This window comes from Pelobates fuscus, chromosome 9 (genome assembly GCF_036172605.1).
Source record: "Pelobates fuscus isolate aPelFus1 chromosome 9, aPelFus1.pri, whole genome shotgun sequence".
In the NCBI taxonomy this organism is placed as follows: domain Eukaryota; kingdom Metazoa; phylum Chordata; class Amphibia; order Anura; family Pelobatidae; genus Pelobates; species Pelobates fuscus.
Genome location: NC_086325.1, coordinates 92,050,547 through 92,078,458, shown reverse-complemented (window position 1 = coordinate 92,078,458; position 27,912 = coordinate 92,050,547). Strand labels below are relative to the sequence as shown.

Sequence of the window (27,912 nt, the reverse complement as noted above, 5' to 3'; positions counted from 1 at the left end):
CTCCGATCCTCCTCCGTTCCGCCCCATCGGCTGAATGCGCATGCGCGGCAAGAGCTGCGAGCGCATTCAGCCGGTCGCATAGGAAAGCATTTACAATGCTTTCCTATGGACGCTTGCGTGCTCTCACTATGATTTTCATAGTGAGAATCACGCAAGCGCCTCTAGCGGCTGTCAATGAGACAGCCTCTAGAGGATTTGGGGGAAGGCTTAACCCATTAATAAACATAGCAGTTTCTCTGAAACTGCTATGTTTATAAAAAAAATGGGTTAACCCTAGCTGAACCTGGCACCCAGACCACTTCATTAAGCTGAAGTGGTCTGAGTGCATAGAATGGTCCTTTAAGGCTAAATGAGTGTTGCAGGAATACTCTATAAATGCAATTCCCATGATCCTCAACCAGGCTGGTTTATTGGCTGAGCATCATGGTAAATGTATTTCAAATATTTTTACTTTAAACTTTTACATGTAACCCTGCCTGTTCCTTAGGTATATATTCCTGCCCCCCTTGCCCCAGTTACTCTTCCTAGCTCAGTTATGTCTCCAAGCCACCTCCTGTGATCCCTTCTTAACCCAAACTCCTTATATCTCCCTTCTCAACATCCCTTCATATGAACCCCTAGCCCTTCTTCCCAAGTTCTCTCATTCTCTCTCTGGCTTTGTGCGTATTGTCCGTATTTGTATATGTTATTTTTCTGTGTATACACAGTCCGTGGATGAATCAGTGTTCTTGGCTGTCTGCAATGCAAGGGCAATGTTAGGACATGAGATCCAAGGCTAATGGAATGTACAATTGTGAAATTAATTTCACATGATTAGCTAGAAAAGCAAAATGTATGATTAGGGTATGTTCAGACTTTCATAGAGATCTTCATGGAATATGCAGAAATATTGGGGAAAAATCATAATAAATTCTACTATTTCAACCTTGGTAAAGGGAGAAACACAACCTTCTCATTCTTTAAAAAACAATTACAAGTGCTGCTGAATTAGTAGGTGATTTATAAATGCCAGTAATAATAATAGTCTATTGTGTTGAATGAAACAAACAGGATTGTGCTAACATATCATGGTATTTAGTCAAGGTTAATGTACATCAAGCATGTCAAACTTGCGGCCCACAATAAATACCTTTGCGGCCCATCTGCCCTGGTGCTGCTTTGTGCTGTGGCTGTGACCAGCCGCAAGACAGGAAAGATCTTTCCTGTCTGATTTGAGGGAGGGAGGGGGCAGTGTATTAATTTGGGGGAAGTAGGGGGCCAGTGTATTCATTTTGAGGGAGGGAGGGCAGTGTATTCATTTTGAGGGAGGGAGGGCAGTGTATTCATTTTGAGGGAGGGAGGGCAGTGTATTCATTTTGAGGGAGGGAGGGCAGTGTATTCATTTGGGGGAGGGAGAAGGCCAGTGTATTAAATTGGGGGAAGGAGGCGGCAGTGTATTAGTGTGATAAAAAGGTTGGGGAGCAGTGTGTTAAATTGGGGGAGGGAGGAAGCCATGTATTAAATTGAGGGGTGGGAGGTCAGTGTATTAAAATGGAATGGTGGGAGGGGGCGGTGTATTGAATTAGAGTGGAAGGAGGGGGCACAGTGTATTAGATTGGGTGGAGGGGGCAGTGTATTAAGTGGAGGGAGGGGGGCAGTGTATTGGATTTGGGGTCAGTGTTTTGGATATAGGGGCAATATATTGGATTTGTGGGCAGTGTATTAGAATAGGGGGAAGTTGCAGTGTATTAGATTGGGTCTGCATGGAGGCATTGAAAGCTCCCCGTGGAGATGCTGATTGGCCGCGCAGCTTTTTGCCACACATGCACAATAGCCTCCCATTGCTTTCCTATGGTAAAGCATTGGATTGGCTGATATCATCAAGTTTGATGATCTCAGCCAAAGTGAAGAACACACTCATAGAACTTCAAAATAAACAAGATAACGTAATTCGTTTTTTACAGCTGTGCAACAGCATACATTCACCATTTCAGTCCCATTACCAAATATTTCTTAATATGTCAAGTAAGTTGGACTGAAACATTGGTTATATACAAATGCACCTCTCTTTAAAATAAGAGAAAAACAAGTAGCAAGAGAGGTGAGGACGAACAACAGCTCAATTAGCCTGCCTTTCGGTGGGTCCCCGCTCAGATCTCAAGCTGGGTTTAGCTCATCTAGTGCCATTACAGTGAGAACATATCTGAAGCATATCAGACTGGTCCCACCCGTACGGGCAGTCCCGATCCGAAATGCCAGCAATTTCCCCCAGTCTGATATGCTTCAGATATGTTCTCTCTGTAATGGCACTAGATGAGTTAAAATCAGCTTGAGATCTGAGCGGGGACCCACTGAATTTTTTGTATTTTTGCGGCCCACATCAACTTAAACCTTATTTATTTTGCCCGTGCTAGCCTTTGAGTTTGACATGATTGATATACATCCTCCCAGGGTCATTAAAGCAAGCACCATTAATGGGATACTCTAAGCACCAAACAAATGTAGCTTAATGATGCAGTTTTAGAGATCCTGCCCCTGCAGTCTAACTGCTCAATTCTCTGCCAATTAGGAGGTATCTCACTTTGTTTATGTAGCCCTAGTCACACCTCCCTTGGCTGTGACACACATCCTCCATGAAAAAATGGTTTCATTTTCAATCATATCTTACAGCACATTATGTTTTATTTTAGAAGTTTTCATCATACAGACAGAGTGCGCAATAAGGAAAGCTAAATAAAAAGTATACTCTTTGTCAGAAAGTGTGTAGGGAAGCTGTGTGAGTCACAGCTATGGGATGTGCAGCTATGGCTGCATAATCAAGGTAAATTTAATTTGTGAATGGGTGATAATTACACAGTGAAACTGTAAGGGCATGCTCTGTACACCAACACCACTTTAATAACCCAAAATTGTTTAGGTGCTTAGAGTTTCCCTTTAATTTGGGTATTAATAACATTGATGTTTCAGGACGTACCGGGTGCTGGAAAATGGCCTGATCCATGGGTCATGGAAATTGGCCTGACATTAAATTGATGGAAGACTCCAGGTAGCCATAGGCAATCTACAGTAAGCTGTGGTTTGTTGCTTAGATTGTCCTTTTAAGACTAAAAGTCTTGGTGCCTCTTGAGTCCACGCTCAAACTACAGTTATCACCTAGTGTCCAAGAGGATAGAAACCTGCCGTTCTGTTATTATTGGTCATTTTATATTCTGTAATTAAATTTCAGTCTCCTCCAGTAAAGTGGTACATTGAATATATGTTTTAACTTTTAATGTTTTGTTTCCAGATTTCTCCAAAACAACAAACTCCGTTCCATCTCACGCTTCGCTTTCTCAGGTCTTTTTAGACTACGGATACTGTAAGTGAAAAAAACACTATATACTAGTACCTGGTACAGTGTAACATACACACCACAAGTCATCATAAAATATGCTGCTTCTGTATCCATAACCATTTAATTTTACTGTATAACTAGAAGTAATGCACTTGCTAAGTCCATAGCATTTTGCTGATGGGGGGAATTTTGAAACCTGTGCCAAGCTGAACATTGAACGTCTCTGTAAATTATCCCACACACTATAAAACAATCTTAAACAAGTCTTAATGTTTCTTAGATCAAATCATCCACATCATTCTATATATCTCTCTATGCAGTAAGCAGTGAAGTAGTTAAGCATAGTTTCAATAGCAATCATTCCTAGATATTAAACCATCCTGGACTTGTATCGTGTTCAGTGAGGAATTCTCATTAAATTCACATGATACTGACTAAACATGGGACCCAAGAAATATCACAAGCCTATTAGCTATTTGTATCAGTTGCCTTTGAATGAAAGATAGTCCAATTAACACCATAATTAAGCAAACCACAATAAGGACATAGGGTAAAAAAAAAATGCAGTTAATTTAACTTTAACAACTTTGATGAATGAACCTAATAGAACTTGGCAGATGTTAAGTGTCTTGTTTCCCAGAAAAAATCTTTTTCCCAGTTTAAAATTTGCAACATTATTTATGTGCCACCCACCTGTGTTTAGTTGTTTTATGGCACTTTTATTCTGTGTTTCTAAGAATTATTACTCTACATTTTATCGCAAGATTGTAAGCGTAGTTACAAAATCCAGGACACATACTAAATAACAACTTCAAAGCTTACAAAATGTTATAGTTTTTTGTGTGTGCGTTTTTAGAAATACCTGATTTAGGTAAAAATAATGGGAGTATAGTTGCAGTGTATGATCATACATTGCATAAGCCTGCCACAACGCCTATGTACCCCATATTTGGCAATTTCTACTCTAGCAGACTAATGCCTGCTCTTATGAGATTAATCCACTTACTTGGGATTCATTGCTCCTGGGACTCTTTGCAGTTCAATGTTATGTAGGGACCTGGAATGAGGCACCTGTCACAGGGAGGGGTACAAGACCAGGGAGTTGGCCTGGACCCCCAAATATAAATAAATATATATATATATAGAGAGAGAGAGAGAGAGAGATAACAAAGAAGCCACATGTTATTGCAGGTGATGACTGGGATTGTCTACCCAGTAATCATGGAACCTATTACGATACACTAGCCTTCCGTGAACACAGTTATGCCTGGCTTGAGTTTTCATTAAGAGTACAAGACTCAGAAAATCATTTTGCTAGGAGTTTTATAGCTGATATATAAAATTTTCTTTTTCCTCCAAACCAATTGTGTCCGTACTAAACAGGTTATGGAGGAAATATGGCATGATGGCTTTGGAATGTATGTCTAGCGGCATCTAGGATGTAGATCTTAACATGTCAGTGAGTTGTAGCCTGGTTATTCTGTCTTCCTTATGATGGGGGCAGGTGTATTTAAATTAGGAAATTATCAAAACATCTATCCCAGCAGTCTGTTCTCTAAAATCAGATAAAGTGTTTTGTTTTTTTGTTTGTTTTTTACAATACCACTGTACATGGGTTGGAGATACTGGAGATCTTTCACGTAGCATGCTAGATCATCTACCAAATGTTACACACGCACAATACTAATATTCTGTTTCCTTCTTTTCTGCTAGGTATCTAAGTCACAATCGGATCACATCACTGAAGACCGGGGTGTTCAAAGACCTTCACTCCCTTGAATGGCTGTGAGTCTTTTGTCCATTATGAGAGATAATTCAGAGCCCACGATTAGCACACGACTTACTGCAAGTGCCGCCTTAATCACAATCCTGTCCTTCATGTATGGACCTCAAATGACACCAAAACTAAGACACTGCAGCTCTATTCCAATAGTAAATTTGCCTAAAATGTTCTGTACAATTCATAGTTCTAAACACCTCATCTGTTATTGAGATATTTATTATGTTTACATTGCAGAACCTATTAAATGATGCCACTTTCAATGTCTCAAAATACAGGAAATATAGGGAGCCACAGCAAAGGTTTATACTTGTGTTGTAACAGAAAGTATGGGATCAACTCTCTGCAACTAAACAGAGAAATAACAGTTTTGGGAATGGCAGTGGAGTACCTCTTTAAAGTTTCCTAAATTTTCCATTTAGCAGATTGAAACCTCATGATACTTATATCATTGACCTGGGATGATTGCATTGACTGTGGTGATGCCTTCGTTGATTTTGTTACAGGGTAAATCTTCAGTCAAATTTGGACTCAGCATTATAAAATGTTGCTCATGGCTCAGAGTTGCTGTTTCTCTCTTCCCTAAATTCGGTTATTATTTTATCATACATAGCTGTTTGGGTTTTTTTTTTCTCCCAGCTACATTTCCTTGGACTTCAATCGATCTTTAATTTTGCACAGTTTATAGATCACTATATTTAGGTTTCCTTTTTTATTCCCTTAGGAACCCTTCAAGGATTTATATACTTTATTTCTATACAATAATAATTTTGATATGTTTTCTATTTTAGGATTTTGCATAACAACAAAGTTGCCAAAATAGTTCCAGGCTCCTTCTCTGGTCTGCAGTCTGTGTATTTCTTGTAAGTCACCCTCACTTATTTACTAATGTTTTGATTCCTCATATACATCAAGTCTATATCCTATAGAATGTAAGCTCGATTGAGCAGGGTCCTCTTCAACCTATTGTTCCTGTAAGTTTATTTGTAATTGTCCTATTTATAGTTAAATCCCCTCTCATAATATTGTAAAGCGCTACGGAATCTGTTGGCGCTATATAAATGGCAATAATAATAATAATAATAATAATAATATATAATTGAAAGAAAACTCTCAAGCTGTTTTATTTTTTGGTGGTAACTTGTGCCTGGCCAGATGATAACTGAGGATCATCAGCTGTTGCCCAAACATCAGGAAGATACCTGCTGTCAACCTCTGTTCTATACTAGTGATGGCTAGCCTTGATCCAAATGCTGTTTGACTATCATGGCAAAACCCTCTGAAGAGACAACTTTAGCCATACTCATGGTGCTGGACCGGGCTGTGACTGCCCTATTACGATAATTGTATTATCTTTTTTTCTTACTTAGAGATATGCTCAACAATTCTATTCGTGATATTCCAAAAGATTCCATTTGTACAGAAATGCCTCACCTCAACTGGTTGTAAGTAATATTTTTAATAATCGATTTATTTTAGCAACATTGTATTAATAATCATAAATCTTGTTAATTATATGTACCAACTGTGCATCTTGTGGTTTCCATCTAAACCTTTATGGACAGTCCCTTTATATTCTTCTAATTCTACTCTGTTCTTTCGTTCATGGTATTCTTCTTGTTGCCCTCTCGGTTTCTTTCTATATTTCATCTTCATTCCTTCACCTTGCTCCTCATATTCATGTCAAATGTAACCCACCAAATATTATATTTCACCTTCACTTGCCGTAGATCAACTCATGGTATGTGAGGTTATATGATATCATGTGCTATGATGTGTAAGGTCATGAGGGACCACTGAGGCAGATGGGCTGTTGGCTAAATACACAGACAACCTGCTTTATGGCTTACATATGAGTCAGGTTGGCTGGACAATGTCTCACGGGCCAGATCTTAACTTGGCTCTTGGTAGTTGTTCAGCAGGTAATGTGTTTATATTGTGATTTGGTGACCTTTTATAAGATGTACCACTCAATGATCTAGTCTGACATCTGCAGTAATGGCTAAAGAAAAGAAAATGATGTCTGTGGCGGTACCAGCCTTGCCACTGGGCATTGGAGAAGACTGATTGCCAGCCTCCTGCCATGTGACTATGGCCCCTGAGATGTATTGCCTGCTCTCCTGTACTGCTGAGGATTGCTACCCCTTAGGTGGATTTGGCTATGGAGCTTGTGTAGTGCCCTCTGTTGGTAGCAACAGTAATATGCACTACCTGAATAGCAAGACTGGTAATTTGCATATTCGGGTAGATTTGCATATCGCTAATTCTGCATGCAGGAGAGACATTTGTGTTAATTATGGTCTTCCCCACCTATTTATAAATATGTAATTATGTTATAATAAGTCACTGAATGTTGCCTGCTATGATTTGACTGTTTGTAATTTTATTGAGTTTTCACAGCAATGTTAATGTAATGACCAAATGGGCTAGTCCCAAGTAAAATAAAGATTTTGTCAGTTCTACTTCACCCTCAATTTGGAGTCCTGTCTCTTATTGGGGGAATCTGCTACAAGGGATTGCTATGCTCTGCATATTCCCTTGCTATAATCACTCCTAAGCTCTTTTAAGAGCTCGTTCCTGCTTCGCTCTGGAAGGAAGAGAGGTTCGTCCTGCGGTGGTTCTGTTGTCGGCTAGAGTGCTTGGAATCCTCAAGAAGTGCTAGGAGCATCCATCAACGGAGGTACCCAGTCGGGGTGCCAGGTGATCCGTTACATTGGTGGCAGCGGTGGGATGGCTTCCTAGCCTTGGGAAAACCAGCACTACTTCAGAGATGGAAGGCCGTGCAGTATCTCCCTTTGATGCCAGGCTCCAGCAGCGACTACAGGATGTGATGCACAGTATGGAGTATCCTATCCCAGAGGAAAAAGAGACAGAGTGGAGGGTGGCGCTTCGTACCGATCTCTGGAAGGAGGACATCGACGAAATTCGACCCTTCCGGTTCGAGGAAATCCTGACCACTAACCAGCGCCAAGCAGAACAACTAGAGCTGCGGATGCCATTATTGGGAAACCAGCCCTCAGAGGAATGGGTAAGCGAACTGGAGACGCTAGTTGAGACTGAGGTGTGGCTGGATGATTCCTATCGGGCCCTGCGGTGGCATGCTTACCACCTCTACCCATGGCTGATCGAGTACAAGTGTATTGAGGGGGAAGACTACGATGGCCCTGGTTTGTTGTGGGATACTATTGAAACTAGTCTCTGGTTCGGAGACACCGACATTGCTCGCTTCTGGTCCATCCGAGCTGAGCGGGCAGACAACTGGGACCTTACGGAGATCAATGCCATTCAGCCAGATCTATCTTTTCTTGCCAACCGGGAGTGGGAACTAGAACAGGATTATGTTTGCCTATTCCAATGTATAACGCCGCCTGTCTCTGACATGATGGGGCTTATTGACTGTATGCCACCGGAAGCATTGAGTTTAGTTCTTCCTCCCCAGCAACCAAGCCTGTTATCAGGGGACCTTGGTACTGTACCACATATGTCCCAACCAGCACCAGAGATGGAAGATCTTATTGACTTGTCCTGGGAAGACACCCAGCTGGCAGGTGGAGATGGGACCGAGGTCTCTCTACCGGCCCTACAGGGATGCTGGGCAGTCGGCCCAGATCCCCAGCGGCAGTATGTATCCCAGGGAGCTGAAGGTGCCGTCCTTCCTCCCCAGCGGCAGTGTGTGTCCTTAGGAGAGGAGACAGTTGGTCCCTCTTCCCAGCAGTCCAGTGAGTCTCAGGGAGCCGAAGGTGCAGTCCTTCCTCCCAAGCGGCAGTGTGTGTCCTTAGGAGAGGAGACAGTTGGTCCCTCTCCCCAGCAGTCCAGTGAGTCTCAGGGAGCCGAAGGTGCAGTCCTTCCTCCCCAGCGGCAGTGTGTGTTACAGGGAGCTGAAGGTGTCGTCCTTCCTCCCCAGCAGCAGTGTGTGTCATTAGGAGAGGAGACAGTTAGTCTCTCTCCCCAGCGGCTGAAAGTATGTATGGGAGAGGAGCTTTTTACCCCCTCTCCCCAGCAGCTGAAAGTATGTATGGGAGAGGAGCTTGTTACCCCCTCTCCCCAGCAGCAGCTTAACCCACCAAGGGGAGACAGTAAGCTCCACAACAGTGCAGATGGGACCGTGGTCTCTGCACATGCACCACTAGGGGTAGGGACAGTCGGTCCTGTCCACCAGCAGCAGGACTATGTAACCAAAGGGGAGACAGTCGGTCTCCCCCTCCAGCAGCAGCCCCAGATCCCGAGAGAGGAGCCTACCAACTCTTCTTTTCAGCATGGCTCCAACCAGGCTACTCCCGTGGTAGCGCTGGCACTCAGCAACCCACCAAGGCAGCCTATCAGTACCCCACACAGCCTTGTTGAGGCACCTGGACATGGACGAGCTAATCTTTTACCCAGGTGTAGTAACCATGTATTGTGGGTAGGCTGTATTACTGTTTGTGCTTTGTGGGTGGGTTGCTGGACTTACCAGGGCACTGACCGGCAGGAGGTCAGATACCCTGTTAGTCTGTTTGGAAAAGGGGAGAAATGTGGCGGTACCAGCCTTGCCACTGGGCATTGGAGAAGACTGATTGCCAGCCTCCTGCCATGTGACTATGGCCCCTGAGATGTATTGCCTGCTCTCCTGTACTGCTGAGGATTGCTACCCCTTAGGTGGATTTGGCTATGGAGCTTGTGTAGTGCCCTCTGTTGGTAGCAACAGTAATATGCACTACCTGAATAGCAAGACTGGTAATTTGCATATTCGGGTAGATTTGCATATCGCTAATTCTGCATGCAGGAGAGACATTTGTGTTAATTATGGTCTTCCCCACCTATTTATAAATATGTAATTATGTTATAATAAGTCACTGAATGTTGCCTGCTATGATTTGACTGTTTGTAATTTTATTGAGTTTTCACAGCAATGTTAATGTAATGACCAAATGGGCTAGTCCCAAGTAAAATAAAGATTTTGTCAGTTCTACTTCACCCTCAATTTGGAGTCCTGTCTCTTATTGGGGGAATCTGCTACAAGGGATTGCTATGCTCTGCATATTCCCTTGCTATAATCACTCCTAAGCTCTTTTAAGAGCTCGTTCCTGCTTCGCTCTGGAAGGAAGAGAGGTTCGTCCTGCGGTGGTTCTGTTGTCGGCTAGAGTGCTTGGAATCCTCAAGAAGTGCTAGGAGCATCCATCAACGGAGGTACCCAGTCGGGGTGCCAGGTGATCCGTTACAATGTCCTTAAAAGTTTCAGTCAAGATCATTCCAAAAAATACTTAACACTGGTGATACAATCGTGCATTTATTATTCTCCCGACATTAAAATGATCACATTACATCATTTAAAAAAACACATTTAGGAGACGATAGCTGCCTAGATAGATACCTGCGCAAACACAGAAAACACAGCCAACAAAGTAATATTCACATTTATTAAGTCATGTAGAATAGCCATTTCCCATACTTGCCTGCATGCCTTGACTAAAGTGCCCAACAATTTTACACACTAATTCAGAACCATCATTTTATCTTTGTAGTTTGCTGCATTTTAGTTGAAGAGTGTATTATAAGCTAGTATTGACATTCTAGTTATGAAACTCCACTGTGCTATTTTTTTTTTTTAGGGACTTGGAGGGAAATCGAATCCGCACAGTTCGTAGCTCAGTGTTTCAGGAATGTATCACAGTCCTGTGAGTATGAGTGTCTTCTACAAATAGCTATTTCTATTTTATTAATGTTCCTGTTTAAGCTCCCTACCGTAGAAAGTCAGTTATTCGATTAAATGGGAATTATGTCTGGACCAGTCATGTAAACATCCAAGGTTGGCTTCACCTTTTGTCTCTTCTGTATCACATTCAGCGCTGTATTTAGCACGAAGCATTTGCCTTGGGTGTCACTTTTCAGGGATAGGAGGTAAAAAACTTTGCCTCCAAACTTTGTGTGTGTGTATATATATATAAAAAAATAAAAAATCCTTGCACTTAGGCTGCAGCTTTAACCCCTTAAGGACCAAACTTCTGGAATAAAAGGGAATCATGACATGTCACACACGTCATGTGTCCTTAAGGGGTTAAAGTGCCAGGTGGCAGTCCACAATACTTGTGAAATATAAACAATGCAAAGATGTGGCCGCATTCACGGTCTTTTCTTCAATATATTCTTTTATATATATATATATATATATATATATATATATATATATATATTCTATTGTTACATGATGTTCAGAAGTGATCTTTGTCTCTGTCCCTATACAGGACTGTGGCAAAAGTAACCTCACGACTGGCTTTTGGAGGAGTGTTTGCCAGCCTCCTACCCTGTGACTATTGTCCCTGCAATAGATCTGGCTAAAATACTTCAAACAGGCTCTGTTTGTGCAATTGGGACTATATGGTTCGTTTACCGAACAACCGCACGAACAGAGACAACCCTGGAGCTTGTTAACACCTATTAACAACTTGGAACTTTTCTCACCGCAGTGTTCTAATTGTTCGTCTGGGCGGCCGCAATTCCTATGAAACAACCACGAGGTGGTGGCCATCTTGTTCGCATGAACGCAGGCAGCGGTGTTTGGACATGAATCTCCTGGAACTAAAATCGTATACAGAAACTCCTGAACACCGCTGGACTTCCATCATCACCTGTGTTTGTTTCTATTTGGCTTAAAAGGGCACTGTTCAGTGAGATCATTCGTCTGCATGAAGGGAACAAGCTCCAGGGTAAGACTATTGACTCTGTTCGGTAGTTTGTTCGTTTTCAAACTACCAAACTAGACCGACTGTAAGCCCTTATTCTCTGGAACTGTTTTGGGCATGGGGCCATGCCTGTGGTCGGTCAAATACATGACCTCCATAAAATTTCTAAAATTTCTGATTTTTGGATATGTTTGTCACCCAGATCAGGGCTATCAGGGGATCCCCTATTTATGGGGATATGTTGTCTTTTGGGGTACTTATTGAACTTTGTAAAATATGTGTTTTTTCTGCCTGGAGATAATTGGGTTAATACAATATCTGACTCAATTATCTCACAGGCAAAGGGGAGGGATTGTATGTTTGTTATGGGAGTGTTGTATATTTAATTACTGTTCTGATTGGTTTGTAAGCTTTGTGTCCTTGTCCCCAACAAGGTCCATGTGGGCGTACACCTTGCTTAGGGACTTGCATAAAAGGCCTGCTGTGGCTTCCATTAAACAGAATGCTTTACCCATTCATGAAGTCTTGGCTCATGTTTGGGGGATTGGAGAACTACATACACTCTGGGGATTGCTATATCACAATACTCTCCTGAGTATCTCCTGTTACTGCTATGCTCTCTGGAGTAAGAGAGATCTACCCATTGGAAGCTGGGTCCTGGTTTTGGGTCCAGGGTGGGTGGAGGACGGCGAGACCCCAACCAAGCTGCGGCGGTTTGTGGAGTCTACAGTGCTTATGGTGTCTCTAGTGGAGATCTCACTGAGCACTAGGAGCATGGATTGATGGAGGCATCCAGTCGGGGGACCAGGCGGTCCGTCACAGGGACTTTCATCAGAATTAGGATAAAACAGACAATTACAACATTACTTAAATATATAGTATAAAAGGCCTGGCTGCCAAGCTGTACGGTTGCACTCTGTTTGAGCTCTGTGTAGTGACGGTGGTGTGTCTGTGTGTGTCAGCATGTCTGTCAGTGTCTGTGTTTGTGTGTGTCAGTACGTCTGTCAGTGTATGTGTCTGTGTGCATCAGCATGTCTGTCTGTCAGTGTCTGTGTGTGTGTCAGTATGCCTGTCAGTGTATGTCTGTGTGTGTCAGTATGTCTGTATGTGTCTGTGTGTTAATATGTCAGTCAGTATATATTTGTGTGTCAGTGTATGTCTGTGTGTGTCAGTATGTATCTGTGAATGTCTCAGTATGTCTGTCAGTGAATATATGTTTGTTAGAATGTCTGACTGTGTGTGTATGTGTCAGTATGTCTGTCAGTGAATATATGTGTTAGAATGTCTGACTGTGTGTGTATGTGTCAGTATGTCTGTCAGCGTATATGTGTGTCTAAGTATGTATTGAATCGTTCCATTGTGTTGGGGTGAAAGGCGTGATTGTGTGTGTGTGGGTGGAGAAGGGGGTGCAAGATCCAGGGGGCCCAAGAAAATGCTTTGCCCAGGGTCCTATTAATATTATAGACGGCCCTGCTCGGCTACCACAGGCATCCTGAAGCCAGCACCCTACTCAACCTTGGGTTAGTATCCATAGTAGCAAGTGGGGCTTGACATATTGGAGTGAGACTATCCCTTTAGAATTGGCTCAGCCGGGGCCATGCTGTGGTAGGGGAGGAGAAGGCCTGCTGGACCATGAGCTGGAGGCTAATAGGCCTTGATCTACTCAGTGGGACTATGCCCTACCAGTGCATAGAGTGAGCTGACCATGTGAGCAGGTTTTTTTTTTAGGGCACTAGGCCGCACTCGGGGACGTTGATCTCAGATCATTATTTGACCTAACCCTTTTATGGGTCCCAAAATACCTTGTTGATCACACATGGTTATATTCTATTATTCTTTAGCATGTTTTTAACCAAAGGTAGTTAGCCTTCAAAACCAGTATATTCTCACGATGTGTATAGCCTATGTATACTTAATATAAAAATGTGCAATTATCTCATGTACCATGGCAATAACATTACATGTATGCTTGAAATGCGCTAGTCCATGCCATTGTGGTATCACAAGCCTGTTTGTTCTCCCTTGCACAATATAAATAAAGAATGTATTTTAAAAAAATTAAAATAAAATATATAGTATAGAAATAATTTAGTGGCTTACTCCTTGTGAAGTGTGTTGCAATTCTGTTATGCAGGGGATCTAAACTCGGCCACTCATGGTTTCATTTTGGATTTCATTTGTCTATGCAAATATAACTACTTTGCGGATAATTTTACTTGGACTAATTTATATTCTTGGTATTGTGTATAAATACATACCATTTAAAAATTACCATATAAAACTGACAGATTACAATGTACAATATGAATGGAGTTTCCAATGCAAAAATATACATAGTGAGATAAAAGTATATAGCACAAGTGTAGTTAGGCAGTATAATGTACAAACAATAGAGTATAACAACTTCTTAGGCTTTTATTTTTAACACAGTGCTAACAAAAAGGATGAAAAGGATATAACAAACATTAAAGATGTGCAATAAGTAGTAAGAGTGCAATGTATGGTTTGTACAAAGATTATGATGTACATTACATCCATCCATCCATACATACATACATACATACACAAACAGGAGTGTGCAGACGGCTGTCTGCTCTGTCTAACAAAAATGTTGTCTGGACTCTGTGAATAATTACAAATAAAGAAGAAACGGTCTAGTCCATATTCATTTGCAGGACATCATGGCGTCTAAGAGTAAGTACTGCAAACTAATGTTTACAAAACACAATTGCTGATTCATATGCTGTAAATGTTGCTTTTTCAAAAAGACGGTTTACTGGAGTGTGGATTTTTTGTGTATTGAGATTGTATCCATTGGTAGCTGGGAGGTTAGGTCTCTGAGCATTCCGGTTAAGAGAACGGGTGAGTATCTATTATATCGCCTCCAAGATTGCGCCAGGGCTGCACCTCTTCTGTGGAACTCCCTTCCCTTCTCCTTAAGACTTTCACCCAGTCTTCACTCCTTTAAAAAAAATAATCGAAAACTCACTTCTTCAAGAAAGCATATCAATTTAACTGTTAGGTTTTTATCCCCCACCCCTCATGACTCCTCTCCTGCCACTGTCAAAATTACCTACTAAGCCCTCAGTGAATACTTTTCTAACAACCTACATCATACCCCTACTTTTAACCTTTGTGTCACTATACCCCACTCCCTCTAGAATGTAAGCTAATTGAGCAGGGCCTTCCACCTCTCTGTCCCTGTATGGCCAGTGGACTGGTTACAATTACATGTCTGTTAGTCCATTCATTATACAGCGCTACGGAATATGATGGCACTATATAAATAATAAAATAATAAAATAATAATAGCCTGCCATGGATAAACTAAATGGCTACCAGAGCTCTAGGGGTAATGTTCCTGTTTCTGTTCTGGTCTGGTCTTCATGAAGTCTTTGTCAATTTGGGACAAGTACAAGTAAGACTTGTTGCGAATTCAAAGTGAATTCCAAATTGAGGCCACAGTAGATGAACTGGAAATATAGCTGACTTGGAGATTTGTTTTTCCGTTTGGCTATTTTGATCTTAAATTTGAAATTCATTTTGCATGACCTATGAATTCCCGACAATTCTCACGTTAATGAATAACCCTGTCAGTCAAACATAGTAAGATTATAGTGTAGCTAAGCACATAAAGGTTACAGAGACTTCACATAAAATGAATGATATAATACATGTAAGTATATTGTATTATATAATGCACCTTTAAATGACACACATTTAGCATCCCACCATTCTTATAGTGCTTGTGGATGCTAGAACACATTCGGGCCTCTTCGCTAAAGTGTGAAATGTTGAGAATTCAGATTGAAATGTTGTTCCACACATCCTGTGAGTGGAGTATTACTGGTACTATCATAAACAAATCAAACACAAATGAAGTGAATTAAAAGGGAAACAATATGCATAAAGTAGAACCCCGATGGTGTCCCTGTTAATGAATGTTCAGCTGTCATTGAGCATGCGAACGTGCCGTGTATTAAGTGAGCCCTCATGCATGCACAGTGTGTTCTAGCTTATCAGATGCAGTTCATTATTGACATGTTTATGACCACATTGTTTTACAGCTATAATGGTGTGCCAGGCCGCAGTGTATCTCTTTTTATTCATTCTTTATTTAGAGAGTGACAGTCAGCCAATTACGTGGCGGACACAGCAGTGACTGGGCAATATTAGCTCCCCGGCTGCTAGTTTATTATTACAGTAAGCAGTTACGAACAGATTGCTGTTTAGTAGACATGCCTCCACGTATGGCATGGCAGATGGGAGCATGAGGGAACTTTTAAACCTTGCTTATACTAATATAGGGGCCATACTGACAACATAATCATTTTTATTTGTTCTTTAATTAGACCTGAATTGACTACATCTCTACTTCGTGTTCTGAATGCTATTCCCACTTCTAACGCCCATCACATTCCTCTGTACACTAAAATATTATATTTTATGTATGCTGCTAGCTAGCAAAATTAATCTTGCTAGGTTATCATCGTGTGTAGCTATGTTCAGATGTTTTCTGCTACGGTCTTTGTGGAGGATCACTTACGTTTGGCTTACAGTGAGATTTTGGGACACAAAGATGATTTATGTTTTGTGCCTTCACAACTGCAAGTAAATCATGAATTAAAAATTTAAAAATGTTTTATTTTCAGTTGGCTCAATTTTTTGTGTTCTGCAAGTTGTACCCTATTTGTCTAATTTCAGAATCCATGTCTGCCAAGTTTCCAATCTGTCATAATTTAGTACTTCTGCCTCTCCTTATGGGGAGACCAAAACGCATGTGTACACAAAACTTATAAGTTTTCTGTCTTTGTTAAAGACACATGACATGTGTGACATGTCATGATTCCCTTTTATTCCAGAAGTGTGGTCCTTAAGGGGTTAAGGGGTTAAGCAGCAATTTGTGTACACTCAGTAGACATGTGCACAGAATTTTTTTTATTTCAGTTTGATCATTCATTCAAAAAATATTTTTCTTTTCAGTTTGCCCAAACTTGTAAAACTTTAGTTTATTTGCAAAATTTCACACAACCATTAACCTCTATGGAAATGACTGAATTCCTTTATAGTATTAACCCTGTTTCACAAATCCTGTTTGATCACATTGTCGGAACCGAAAGTCGGAACTGTCTCACCAAATTTGGGACAGTTGGGATGCCTAGCCATGCCAGGTCTTCCAATGCCCACTTACCATGCCACAAGTAGGGGCATGTCTGCTAAACAACAAGCAGCCACTGGCTTCTGCTGCCTTTTTGCTAGTAACATAATGCATACTCTCCTCCTGTGCACCCACCCGTGGGCATTGACTGGGGTCTCCAATTTAAAGAGTGGTGGTTGAAATAGATCACTGTCCCCACGGTGGCGCTGCCCAATCGTTAGTTTTTTTTTTTTTTTATTACAGTGAGCAGCTTCTGGCTGCTCACTGTTTATCGGACATGCCTCCACTTGTGGCATGGTGAGTGGGGACATAGGGGAGGTATAAAACCTCCCCAGTGTTCAAATGACTACACAAAAAAAGGTGTGACACATTCATTCATTCTGTTGTTCGTTCATGATATGTTCACTTTCTACATAATTAGTTTTCAGACTAAATGGGGGTTGGGTGGGTGGAAAAAAAACAGAATTTTTGATCATTGTGCCATTCTTTCAAAAATGAATGCACATGTCTAATACGCCAACCAGATTATGTGGTAGATTGTGTGTCGGAAGAATTGCACTCATGCACAGTGACCTGTCATTCCTCCCAAATATCAGTTGTGATTGGAGTTTACATCTGCTGGCAATCTATTTATTTCCAGGTTATAAAGTATGTCATACCACTTCAATATTCGTCAATATAATTTGCTTTGTCATAGTATATCTTCCATGTAACCATCTGCGTCAGTTTTGCATACAATAAAGATGCTGGGTGTGTTATTTCTGGCATCACTCATGAACAATACATATTTATATGGCTACAAGATGGCAGCCAGTATTCTCTTAATGGTGGCTTCTGTAAACTCAGTCTGAAAATAGTTTAGCAGTACAGAACACTATGCAAAGTGTTCTGCTTGTTTTGCAGTAGGACTTACTCAAACTGAGAAAGGGTTGCTGTTTTTTTTTTTTTTCCCTTGTAAGAAACCCTCTTTGCAACATTAATTTGCAAATAAACAAAGAATCATTTTGAGCAATACACTATCAACTAATTCCCACAGTCTGAGTTCTTCCCTTGCAACTGCTTTATATCTCCGTAAAACTGTCATCATGGCCACTCTAAAGCTTCACTACATTAAACTCTGTGAAAATGTTTATATTGTCTCCTCTTCTGTACAGTTTACTCTGACAAGGGAATAATGAGTACCCAAAAATAATGTCCATGATGGAAACCAAACTCCCCGGCTTGACTTGTAAAAATGCAGCTAAAACAGATTTACAGCCACGCCTAAATTTACAAACCATTAACTGTTATAAAGAAACAATTTTACAAAAGAGCAATCTTTTATTTTTTATTTTTTATTAAATATACCAGGTTTTATCACATGCACACTAGAATGTCTTCAACCATTTGCATGTTTGTGATTTAACAACTCAAACTGTTGATTGTTGTTCTTAGGATGTTTTATACATTTAAATGAATATTGCGTTTCACAGTTGGTATCTATGAACCTATGTTGTAAAGTAAGTTGGGTTATAGATGCAGTGGTGGAACTACTGGCAGTGCATTGAGTGTGGCTGCACCAGTGCCCACAGGCTGTGGGGGCCCATCGGGTGGCCCATACATGTGTCATCAGAGGCCCATGTAATAATGGCACGACCAGGGTCCATGTAATAATGGCACTGCTAGGAGGCCATTATCCCAAATTAGTATGTGTGTCAATCTGTGTATCTTTGTGTGTCTGTGTTAAAATATATATATATATATATATATTTTTTTTTTTTTTTTCTTCTGTTCCTTGCACACACACCTTCTATCAAATAAGTGCCTGGTGCATTCAGCCACAGCCAAAAAAATAAAAGAGTGAAAATATTGAACAAAGGCTTGCACTCACGGTCTTTTGTAAAAGTATTCTTTCTTTATTCTATTCTCATAAAAAAATCAACGTTTCAGCCATCGTCCGTGGCTTTCATCAGGATCCTGATCATTGTTGATCCTGATGAAAGCCACGGACTATGGCTGAAACGTCGATTTTTTAATGAGAATGGAATAAAGAAAGAATACTTTTACAAAAGACAGTGAGTGCAAGCCTTTGTTCAATATTTTCACTATATATATATATATATACACAAAAAAAAACAAGTCCTGCGCTCACTCCCTTCACTCCTGGGCGGCAGCAACGACCATAGTACACATCATTCCCAATACATACAGTAAAAACCAAAGAAAAACAAGTTACCTGCACTCTCTCCTAAATCTCTATGCATATTTAAACAAATGGAGGTCATTTAGTTACTCCAATGGCCATTGGAGGGAATGCCCATCTGCCACGTCAGGGCAAACATCTCAGGTGGGTCCTACACTGACCTTTCACCTTGCTTCCTTGAGCTTCTGACAAAGATATCTCTAATGAGACAGAGAGGGGTATTTTTATATACACCCCAACATACTTATTAACCCTTACTAGGGAACACATGGGATCACAAACACTGGCCAAATATTAGTTTTTTGCTTTTTTCACACAAAAACAAATATGAACGCTAACTTTGGCCAGTGTTAGTGGCTACTAAAAAAGGCTGGACATACCCCATTTGCAATACCTTGGGTTGTCTACTTTTGCAAATGGTATGCCATTATGGGGGTAATTCTCATTCCTGGGCTACCATACGGTCTCAAAGGTAACATTACTAATCTGCTAAATTTAAATGTGAAAAAACTGAAAAATGAAATATGCGATATTTGACCCTGTAACTTTCCAAAACACCTTAAAACCTGTCTATGGGGATTACTGTTGTACTCGTGAGAAATAGCTAAATACAAATATGTGCATTTTATTGCAGTAAAAGCGAACAGCATTATGATATTTACAGCTAAAATGTCAGACGGAACTACAAATGTATTTTTTTTTAATCTTAATTTTTCACAGTTTTTTATTTTATTCATAATAAATTATGTTTCATATATGAATAGTTCATGAGAAATTAAAGCCCTGTTTCTCCTGAACAAAATGATATATAATAAGTGTGGGTGCATTTAATATGAAAGAGGTGAAATACGGTTGAACAGACATATAGCGCAAATTCCCATTTTCGTTTACATTTTGTTTTGATCAGAACGTGTACTATTGACTCCTTCCTGAAGGGGTTAAAACACTAACTGTATATATAAACACACCCCTGTATAAAATTATGCAAATCAATGCATTTAAGATTGACCAACACAGGGCGCTGCAGAGTCATCACACTCTGTAAAGCAGACTTTATTATAGATCAAAGAATTGTACATTATTCAAAATAATATCCAGGGGGGTGGGGCTGGGCCGCCGAGCCGAGCGGCAGCAAGCCATGTCAGCTCTGGCTCTGAGAAGATAAAAAACGCCAAAATACTGCACCAAAGCCCATCCGGAGAAGGGGCAAAAACAAGTTTTAAGCGGGGAGAGGCACAGGAGCAAAATACAGAGACACCCGCTAAGCCACCGCCGCGCAACCCGCACAACCGGAGCAAGCTGAGCCCATGGGGCCTACTCGCACAAGGAGACGGCAGGATCCACAAGATCAGGTGGCTGAGGGAGAGAAGGGGGTCCGGCCCCGCTTCCCCCCCCCCTCTGGCCGGCGGGGTTGATCCCGGCCCACAGGTCAAATCTCCGGAGACAGGAGGCAGAAGGCCTGCACATTGGGGAGCCCTTTCCCACGTGGAGCCAAGATGGCTGCTATACGCACACACTACTGGGAGTCACGCGGGGTCACCCTGGCCCTCCGGGGGGACTGATTCCATAGATGGACCCCTCCGGGCAGCAGAAAGGTCGGCGCAGAGCCGGCTCTAACCCCTGGATTTGGTGGTGGTCCAGGGAGGCCTGCCCCCAACTCTGTGAGCCCTGTGGAGCCGGGGTGAGCTGGACCCCCGGCGGACCGGTGGCCGGGGAGGCAAACACCGGCGACAAGTACGTGACCGGAGAGGGGTGAGGCACAACGGAGCTGGAGCTCCACCGGGGAACTGCAGGTGATGGGGAGGTGCAGGGGACGAGGGGCCCGAAGACTTTTCAGGGGTGGGAGTCTGCCGGACTGCTGCTGTCCTTGAGTGCCCACAGCACTGCTGATCTCCAGGCCGGCCGGCCAGAGCAGACCTGGAGTGGTCGCACCGGGGGAGCTGGAGAGACCCTGCACTGAATAACCAGATAGGCAAAAATATGCACCCCGGGCACAAGCCTGAAAGAGGCCCCGGCACAGATATACCAGAGGGGGCCATTAACCCCATGCAGGACAATGCTTCCCAACAGGCATTACAACGCCACCTCCAGTGGAGAGACTCCTAATCTAGTTCCGTGGAACGATAACTGGTGAAACACCTTATTGACCTAGCAATAGGACACTACACTGTCATCAGCTGCTTAAAGAAGGAGAAGAGAGAAAGAGAACAATTATTATTTTATATATTCCCTTTTTTTTTTCTCTATTCTCCTGTCTCTGGCATTTTGTATTTTTCAATTTAATTGCGTTATACTAATCAGACAGGGGGACAAATGTATTTGACAAGTTAATTTATACTTGTAGCATACTCCACACAAGAAGATGCTCTTTTATGTAGATTGCATAATGGCAAAATACCTAAAGATTGAGCCTGTGAAATTTTTTAGTACGGAACCAACCTGTACGACTGCCTAGACCTATACTTAAGGACTAAGGGCCATAACCTGCAAAAAAAAATAGCTTAAATACAGCAATTCAGTCAGAAACGCACTGCTCCAGTGTTATTTAGTCATGTAATTTATGCTTAGTTCAAACAAGGACCATGCTAATTACATTATAGAGCCCCCTAGGGCAACCGCTTAATGCCGTTTACTATTGTTGATTTGATAGCCAGACGGATGTAATATACAACGTATGTTAACATGCTTACACTTTCCCTTAGAAAGACGCACATTATACATGTAGCTACTCGCCATTATAACTGCAGCCACAACAGCTAACCTAAGGAATTTCATAAACGCCCAGATTATACTAACTGTTTTAATTGATCAATAATACGCTTTGGGGAACATGCCTCGGACGTATGTTAAGTTAATTACGTTATTTAAATGAGCATTTACATGTTTACATGCTTACATGTTAATATATTTTATTTGGCTATAAATATGCAGGATAGACAGATAAGAATCAGGCCAGGCAGCAAGAGCCTAATGATACGTTATCATTCAATGCCAAACGATTATTCAATACTGTAAAGTTTGAACATTGCCCTAATAAGAAAGACGACAAAAACACGCTCAAACGTAATATTATATTAAACGCTGTAGAACAACAGACACAATTGATGAGCCTCTGCGCAGGCAACGATTTGAATATCCATTCATGCAATGAAAATCAGGCCTCTGCGCAGGCACTAACCCGCTTTCACATTAATACGTTTGCATTGGAATATGTTATGAAACAAATAAACATATTTAAAACAAAATAATATCCAGCATTCCATTTTTTGTCCTTCCCTAAGGCTTCTTATTTCAAGAAGGTTCAGAACATCCAGTTCACTTCTTAAGGGCAAAGTGTACTAAATCTATCACCCCTTCTCCCCCAGCAGAAACTGCACATTTCTGTAACTTTCTCAGTAATTTGAAACTCTAAATTTCTAGAATAATTTGCACGGCTTTTAAATTGTCGACCTACTCAAGGTTAAGTATAGTTATAATAAATAGATCATATGTGTTCCCTCGTCCTACTATTATTAACCTTTCAGCTCTTCCTATTGCAGATCTTGCAAGTAATGAAATAAGCAACATTTTTTGAATTATAGTTAACATCGTTCCTATTACTAAATTCTATCCCTGCTACCCAATTCCGCACCACTGGTTATTAAATTACAGTTTGATATTGCTTGATCATGGACATGTATACAATAAAGCTCTACGGAATTTGTTGGCGCTATATAAATCTAATTAATAATAATATGTGAATCAATGCATCTCTGAAGGTATAGGGCCAGAATGTGGCATGTGCATTTATATTTTTCCCCACTCTTAAAAATGTACCAATTGAAGAAAAAAAAAACTTGGCAATATCATCATGAATTTGTATTAAAATAAGTTATCTTGCTTAAGCTAAAATATAGATAAACATAGTTCAGGTGCCTGGAGTGATCCTTAAAGATATTTTAAGTTACAGCTCCAGATGTTCGCTAGATATGTTTGATGGCTTTTGGCTTTAATCTCTATTAATTAGTGTTAGCAATTTTCTCATTTTTCAGAAGGACCATTTGCATAAAAGAACTGCACATTTCATAAAACGCATTACGAAGAGTTTTAATTTTCTTGTAGAAAACCATGACTCCCATTCATTTAATTTGGCCACAGTGTTGACAGACTATTACATGAAAGAGCAAATTTAAGGGCTATTAACTATTATGTTATTACTTTTGCTAGAAATATTAACTATGATGTCACTACTAATCCATCTTGACCTTTCTGCCACGTATTACCTTTCATCACCTAGGTCTTCATGATTCTCTCTTTTTTTTCCTGGTTCCAATCTTACCACTTATAGCTCTTATAGCTCTTTTGACTTCCTATCTGGCACCTCATCTACAAGCTTCCATCTCGGGTCTCTTTTTTCCATTATTCTGCTCCTCTTTTAATAGCTTTCTTGCATTACAATACCACTTACATGGTTGGTGACCACAATCATATGTACATTAATTCCCTTAAAATATTTCTGGTCTTCTTGAATTGTCAATAATTGCCCCGTATCTTCATCTGGATACATGCATCTTGCTTGAAACTTAATTTGTCTATGTGAAGCACAGATCCTCATTTGTAAACCTTTTCCTGGCTAATGGTGCAATTATCCACTCCAGCTTGTTGTCATGGAGTCATTATTTACGAAGCCATGTCTTTCCAATCACATCCATTCAATCTAGAAAATCTGCAACATACATCTTTTAACTATAGCTTGAGTAGATGTATTTAATGGATATGCCTCTAAAAGGTGTGATCTCAGCAGATGAGGGGTGAAAACAGCAACGGAGAGAGGGGAGAAAAGGGAAAGTGGTGGATTGGGATGTAAAATAATGTTGGTGACTTACATTGGTTTGTTCTAAAATTTGTTATTAGTATCTTATTTGCACAGACTGATTTCGAAACACATTTATTGTAGTTTAAAGACACATTGCTATGGAGCTCTGTTCTACACTCAGACACGCTAATAATGTGCCGATGAATCAAAATATAACTATCATCGTAATCTCCTGCTGTTTGCATACTAAGATAAAAGGCTACCATTCCATTCCCTTTCTTTTGACTTTTGCTTTGTTGTTAAATTGCATAACAATCTTTTCTCCGTATTGTCTTTCACCGTACAATATCATGTAAAGGGCCGGACTTGCCCACCAGGATACCAGGAAATTTCCCGGTGGGCCGCGGCACCTGGGGGATGCACAACTCTAACTCCCTATAGAGAGGGAGCCCTGCGTCTGTTTTCAATAATATCGCGGCCACCGGCCGCATGTAGGTGCTGCCGGGTGGCCGGTCCGGTGGTACACTCTGAGGGGGTTACCTTGCGGCCAGCTGTCCCATCTCATGTGATGTATGACTGCTGTCAGTATCAGTGAGTGTGCTGGGCGGCTGCCTAACCGGTCCAGGGCACACTCACTAATACTGACCGCAGTACAGCTGTCAGCACAGGAGGACTGAGGGAGGGGGCAGAGCTAACTACCATGCTCCCTCGCGCTTCCCACAATTTCCAGCACAGCCACATCATAGAGTAGTGATTACTCTATGATGTGTCCATGCTCGGAATTATGGGAACTGTGACGGAGCATGGTAGTTAGCTCTGCCCCCTCCCTCAGTCCTCCTGCTACAAGGTCAGCACTAGACACAGGAGAGGGGGGGACAAAGAGACAGAGGGGTAATAGAGAGACACATGGGAAGAGGGGAAAAGAGACAGAGGGGTAATAGAGAGACACAGGGGAAGGGGGACAAAAAATACAGGGGTAAGAGAGAGACACAGGGAGGGGGAGAGAGAGATAGAGGGGGAAGAGACAGACACGTGGAAAAGAGGGGGAGAAAGAGACACAAAGGAGAGGGGAGAAAGAGACACACAGAAGGTTTGTTGGGAGGACAAAGAGACATACACAAGGGAAAGGGAACAAAGTGACATAGAAGGTTTGTGGGGGGTAAAGCTGGGCTGGGGGAAAAAGAGACACAGAGTGGCTGGGAGAAGAGAAAGAGGCACACAGAGAGTCTGGAGTTAGAAAGAGACACACATTTGGAAGGGGTGAAAGAGACAAAGGGGCTGAGGCTAAGACATACACAGAAGGGGCTGGGGGGAAAAGAGACATACAGAGGTTGGAGAAGGATAAAAAGAGACACAGAGGGGCTGGGATGAAGTTAAAGATACACAATGGGAGCTAAAACAGAATTACAAGGGTGGCTGTAAGAGACAAAAAGGAGAAAATTGGAGACAAGATACACTAAACGAGGGGAAAAAAATCCAAGGAGGGAATAAAAAACACAAAACTGGCAAGAAATTCTTTAGGGAGTTAAATTAAACACAACAGAAGATGCATTATGTTGTGTGTTTGGGGGGGGGGGGGGGGGAGGGGGAGGGAGGTGTGCATTTTTGCCTGTGTCTGCCTGCTCTCCCTGTAACTCAGTTCTTCAGCATTTGAGTTTATGCCAAAGAGCTAATTGACAGGTGAGAGAAAGATCTATTATTAAATAGATTTTCCTTCCAATATATGCATTTTGCTAGCAAACTTGCTAACACAATGTACAGATAGACGTAATTGATGTGAACCTGACAGTAATACACACACACACACACATATATTCATGTATATTAATGTGTGTATTTGTGTATAATTATGCCTATAATATTTACGGTACACATATATTAATAAACCTTTAGATATTCATAATACACAGAGAAATGTCACTAATATGTAATGAGCACGTATTGGCCCAGTCTTGTTGCTGGGTGCACACTCCAGCACTTTAACATATTCAAAGTGAAGAGCGCACCCATAGGACTTCAAAATGAACAAGATAACTTCATTTTTTACAGCCGTGCAATTGCAAGCATTTACCATTTCAGTTCCCTTACTAAAATTTCCTTAATTTGTCAAAGTAGTTGTACTGAAACATTGATTGCATGCAAATGTACGTCTGCTTAAAATAAAGGCGCTTTTTTCTTTATTTTGAAGCCCTATACGCGTTCTTTCGTTGGAGTAAGAGTTTTCAATTTCAAGTTATTTTTTCACCCTCTATATCAGCACACTATGCTGGCGCGACGCATTATTGGGCTGGTATAGAATTATTTCCAGGGCTGATTCTGGTTCCCAGTCCGGCGTTGATCATGTAATCTACATTTCTTTGTTGGGTAACTAGACACTGTTCTGCTTTGCAATGGATGAAGTTTTGTCCTATGAGCATTTCACATAGTTTATCATTCTGCTCTCTTGCAGTTTGTTTTAGTCCATATATTCATTGCTGTAGCTTGAATACTAGACCTTTATTTGTTTCACATTATTCAGGTTCCATCATGTAAATTCTTCATCCATTTTACAATTCAAGGAAACTGACTTTAAAACTGCTTGCTCTACATAAAACGGTTTACATGCTGCAATAGTTAGTAATGTTCTCATTGTGTTAAACTTGGCTATAGATGAGAAGGTCCCGTCTTCTCCATACTTCCCAGTCATTCTTTTTGCTTGTAGTCTAGCTTTTTAATGTATTACATTTCTATTTGTATCCAGTTTTGCTTGAATTCCCACCTGCAACCTATGGTCTTTTTAACTTTAGGTATAAGGTTATTCATGGCTGTTTCTTCCTCCAAGCGTCATGATCGCATTGTGATCAATTTTGGCCTTAACACTATAGTTATGCTTCAGGATCATAGTCATGTCAATATTGGCGCTGACAAAGGTTGAAATCCTGATCCAGAACCTACTCATATCAAATTTGACTCCAACTAAAGTCTACTCCCATGGTTGTTTTTTGGGGAGTACGAGCTGTGCATCCGCATAGGGTGTATTGGCAACAGGGGCGCCGTGCGGCCGACACATCTCGCAACAATCAGGACATGCGCATACTATAACAAGTACAGTTTAACATGATTTCTGAGTTATTTATATATATATATATATATATATATATATAATTTATATTATTGTGCCTATAATATTAACACTTGTATTAATTTAAACTACATTAATACATAAATAACTTAGTGAGTGCTTAGCGCTTTTTACAGGATGAAGTTTTGAACGAGGGGCTGTGGCCACGGAGGGACGCTTTTTCCCACAGATCACCTAAAGGCCTATGACCTTCTCTGTCTTGCCCCTTGTCTTAGTCACACCAAGGTTAGCACTAAATCTAGACTATGTCCAAATCCTTAACATAACCTTGTCCTTATTAATGCCAGATGGAACCAAGATCCTTCAGTTTTGCATCAATTTTGAAGTGGAACATTGCTATAATAGATACACATTTTCTCAACATCATATTAGTAAGTCATGTTTAAATTATTGAATGAAATACAGATACAATTAAGGAATATGATAAAATTATGATATTTGTTTTGTGTTTTTTTTATTATATTTTGTCAGTACATATGTGGGAAGTTGAAAGATAACTGAGGACAGGTTATCTGAGTAAAGCAGGGCACATCTTCTATTCAGTGAATTAGCATGTGCCAGAGATAAACATCTTTCTTGGAATCTAGAGATGTTTTTTTTTTTAAAAAAGCCATACACAGCTTTTATATGACTGACTGTCACATTTTATTAGTTGGGTTTTTTTTCCCCCTCTTATGCTATATCCCAGAATGTCAGACTCCAAGTCATATTCTTTGTGGAATAGACTGATAATATGTAAAATGATCCACTTTGTTTCGCGGCTTCACACATCCCTGTGGAAATAAAAAAGACTGAATATGACTTAAAAATGATTTAACTCCGTTTAGTCTTGTTGATGAGAGACAGTAAAGCAAAGTGACCCATTCTGTTTTAATTTTTTATTGCTGTGGTAGAACCTACATGT

General features: G+C 40.9%; 1 protein-coding gene across 1 annotated transcript in view; it reads left to right on the top strand.

The window, feature by feature from the left end:
* LOC134572886 (relaxin receptor 2-like) overlaps positions 1 to 27,912 on the top strand; it is a 312,105-nt gene that overhangs the window by 238,669 nt on the left and 45,524 nt on the right. Inside the window, exons 6-10 of the mRNA XM_063432173.1 lie at positions 3,266 to 3,337; positions 5,027 to 5,098; positions 5,885 to 5,956; positions 6,464 to 6,538; positions 10,682 to 10,747. Of these exons, the coding sequence (XP_063288243.1) occupies positions 3,266 to 3,337; positions 5,027 to 5,098; positions 5,885 to 5,956; positions 6,464 to 6,538; positions 10,682 to 10,747 (357 nt within the window). The remainder of the gene's footprint in view (positions 1 to 3,265; positions 3,338 to 5,026; positions 5,099 to 5,884; positions 5,957 to 6,463; positions 6,539 to 10,681; positions 10,748 to 27,912) is intronic.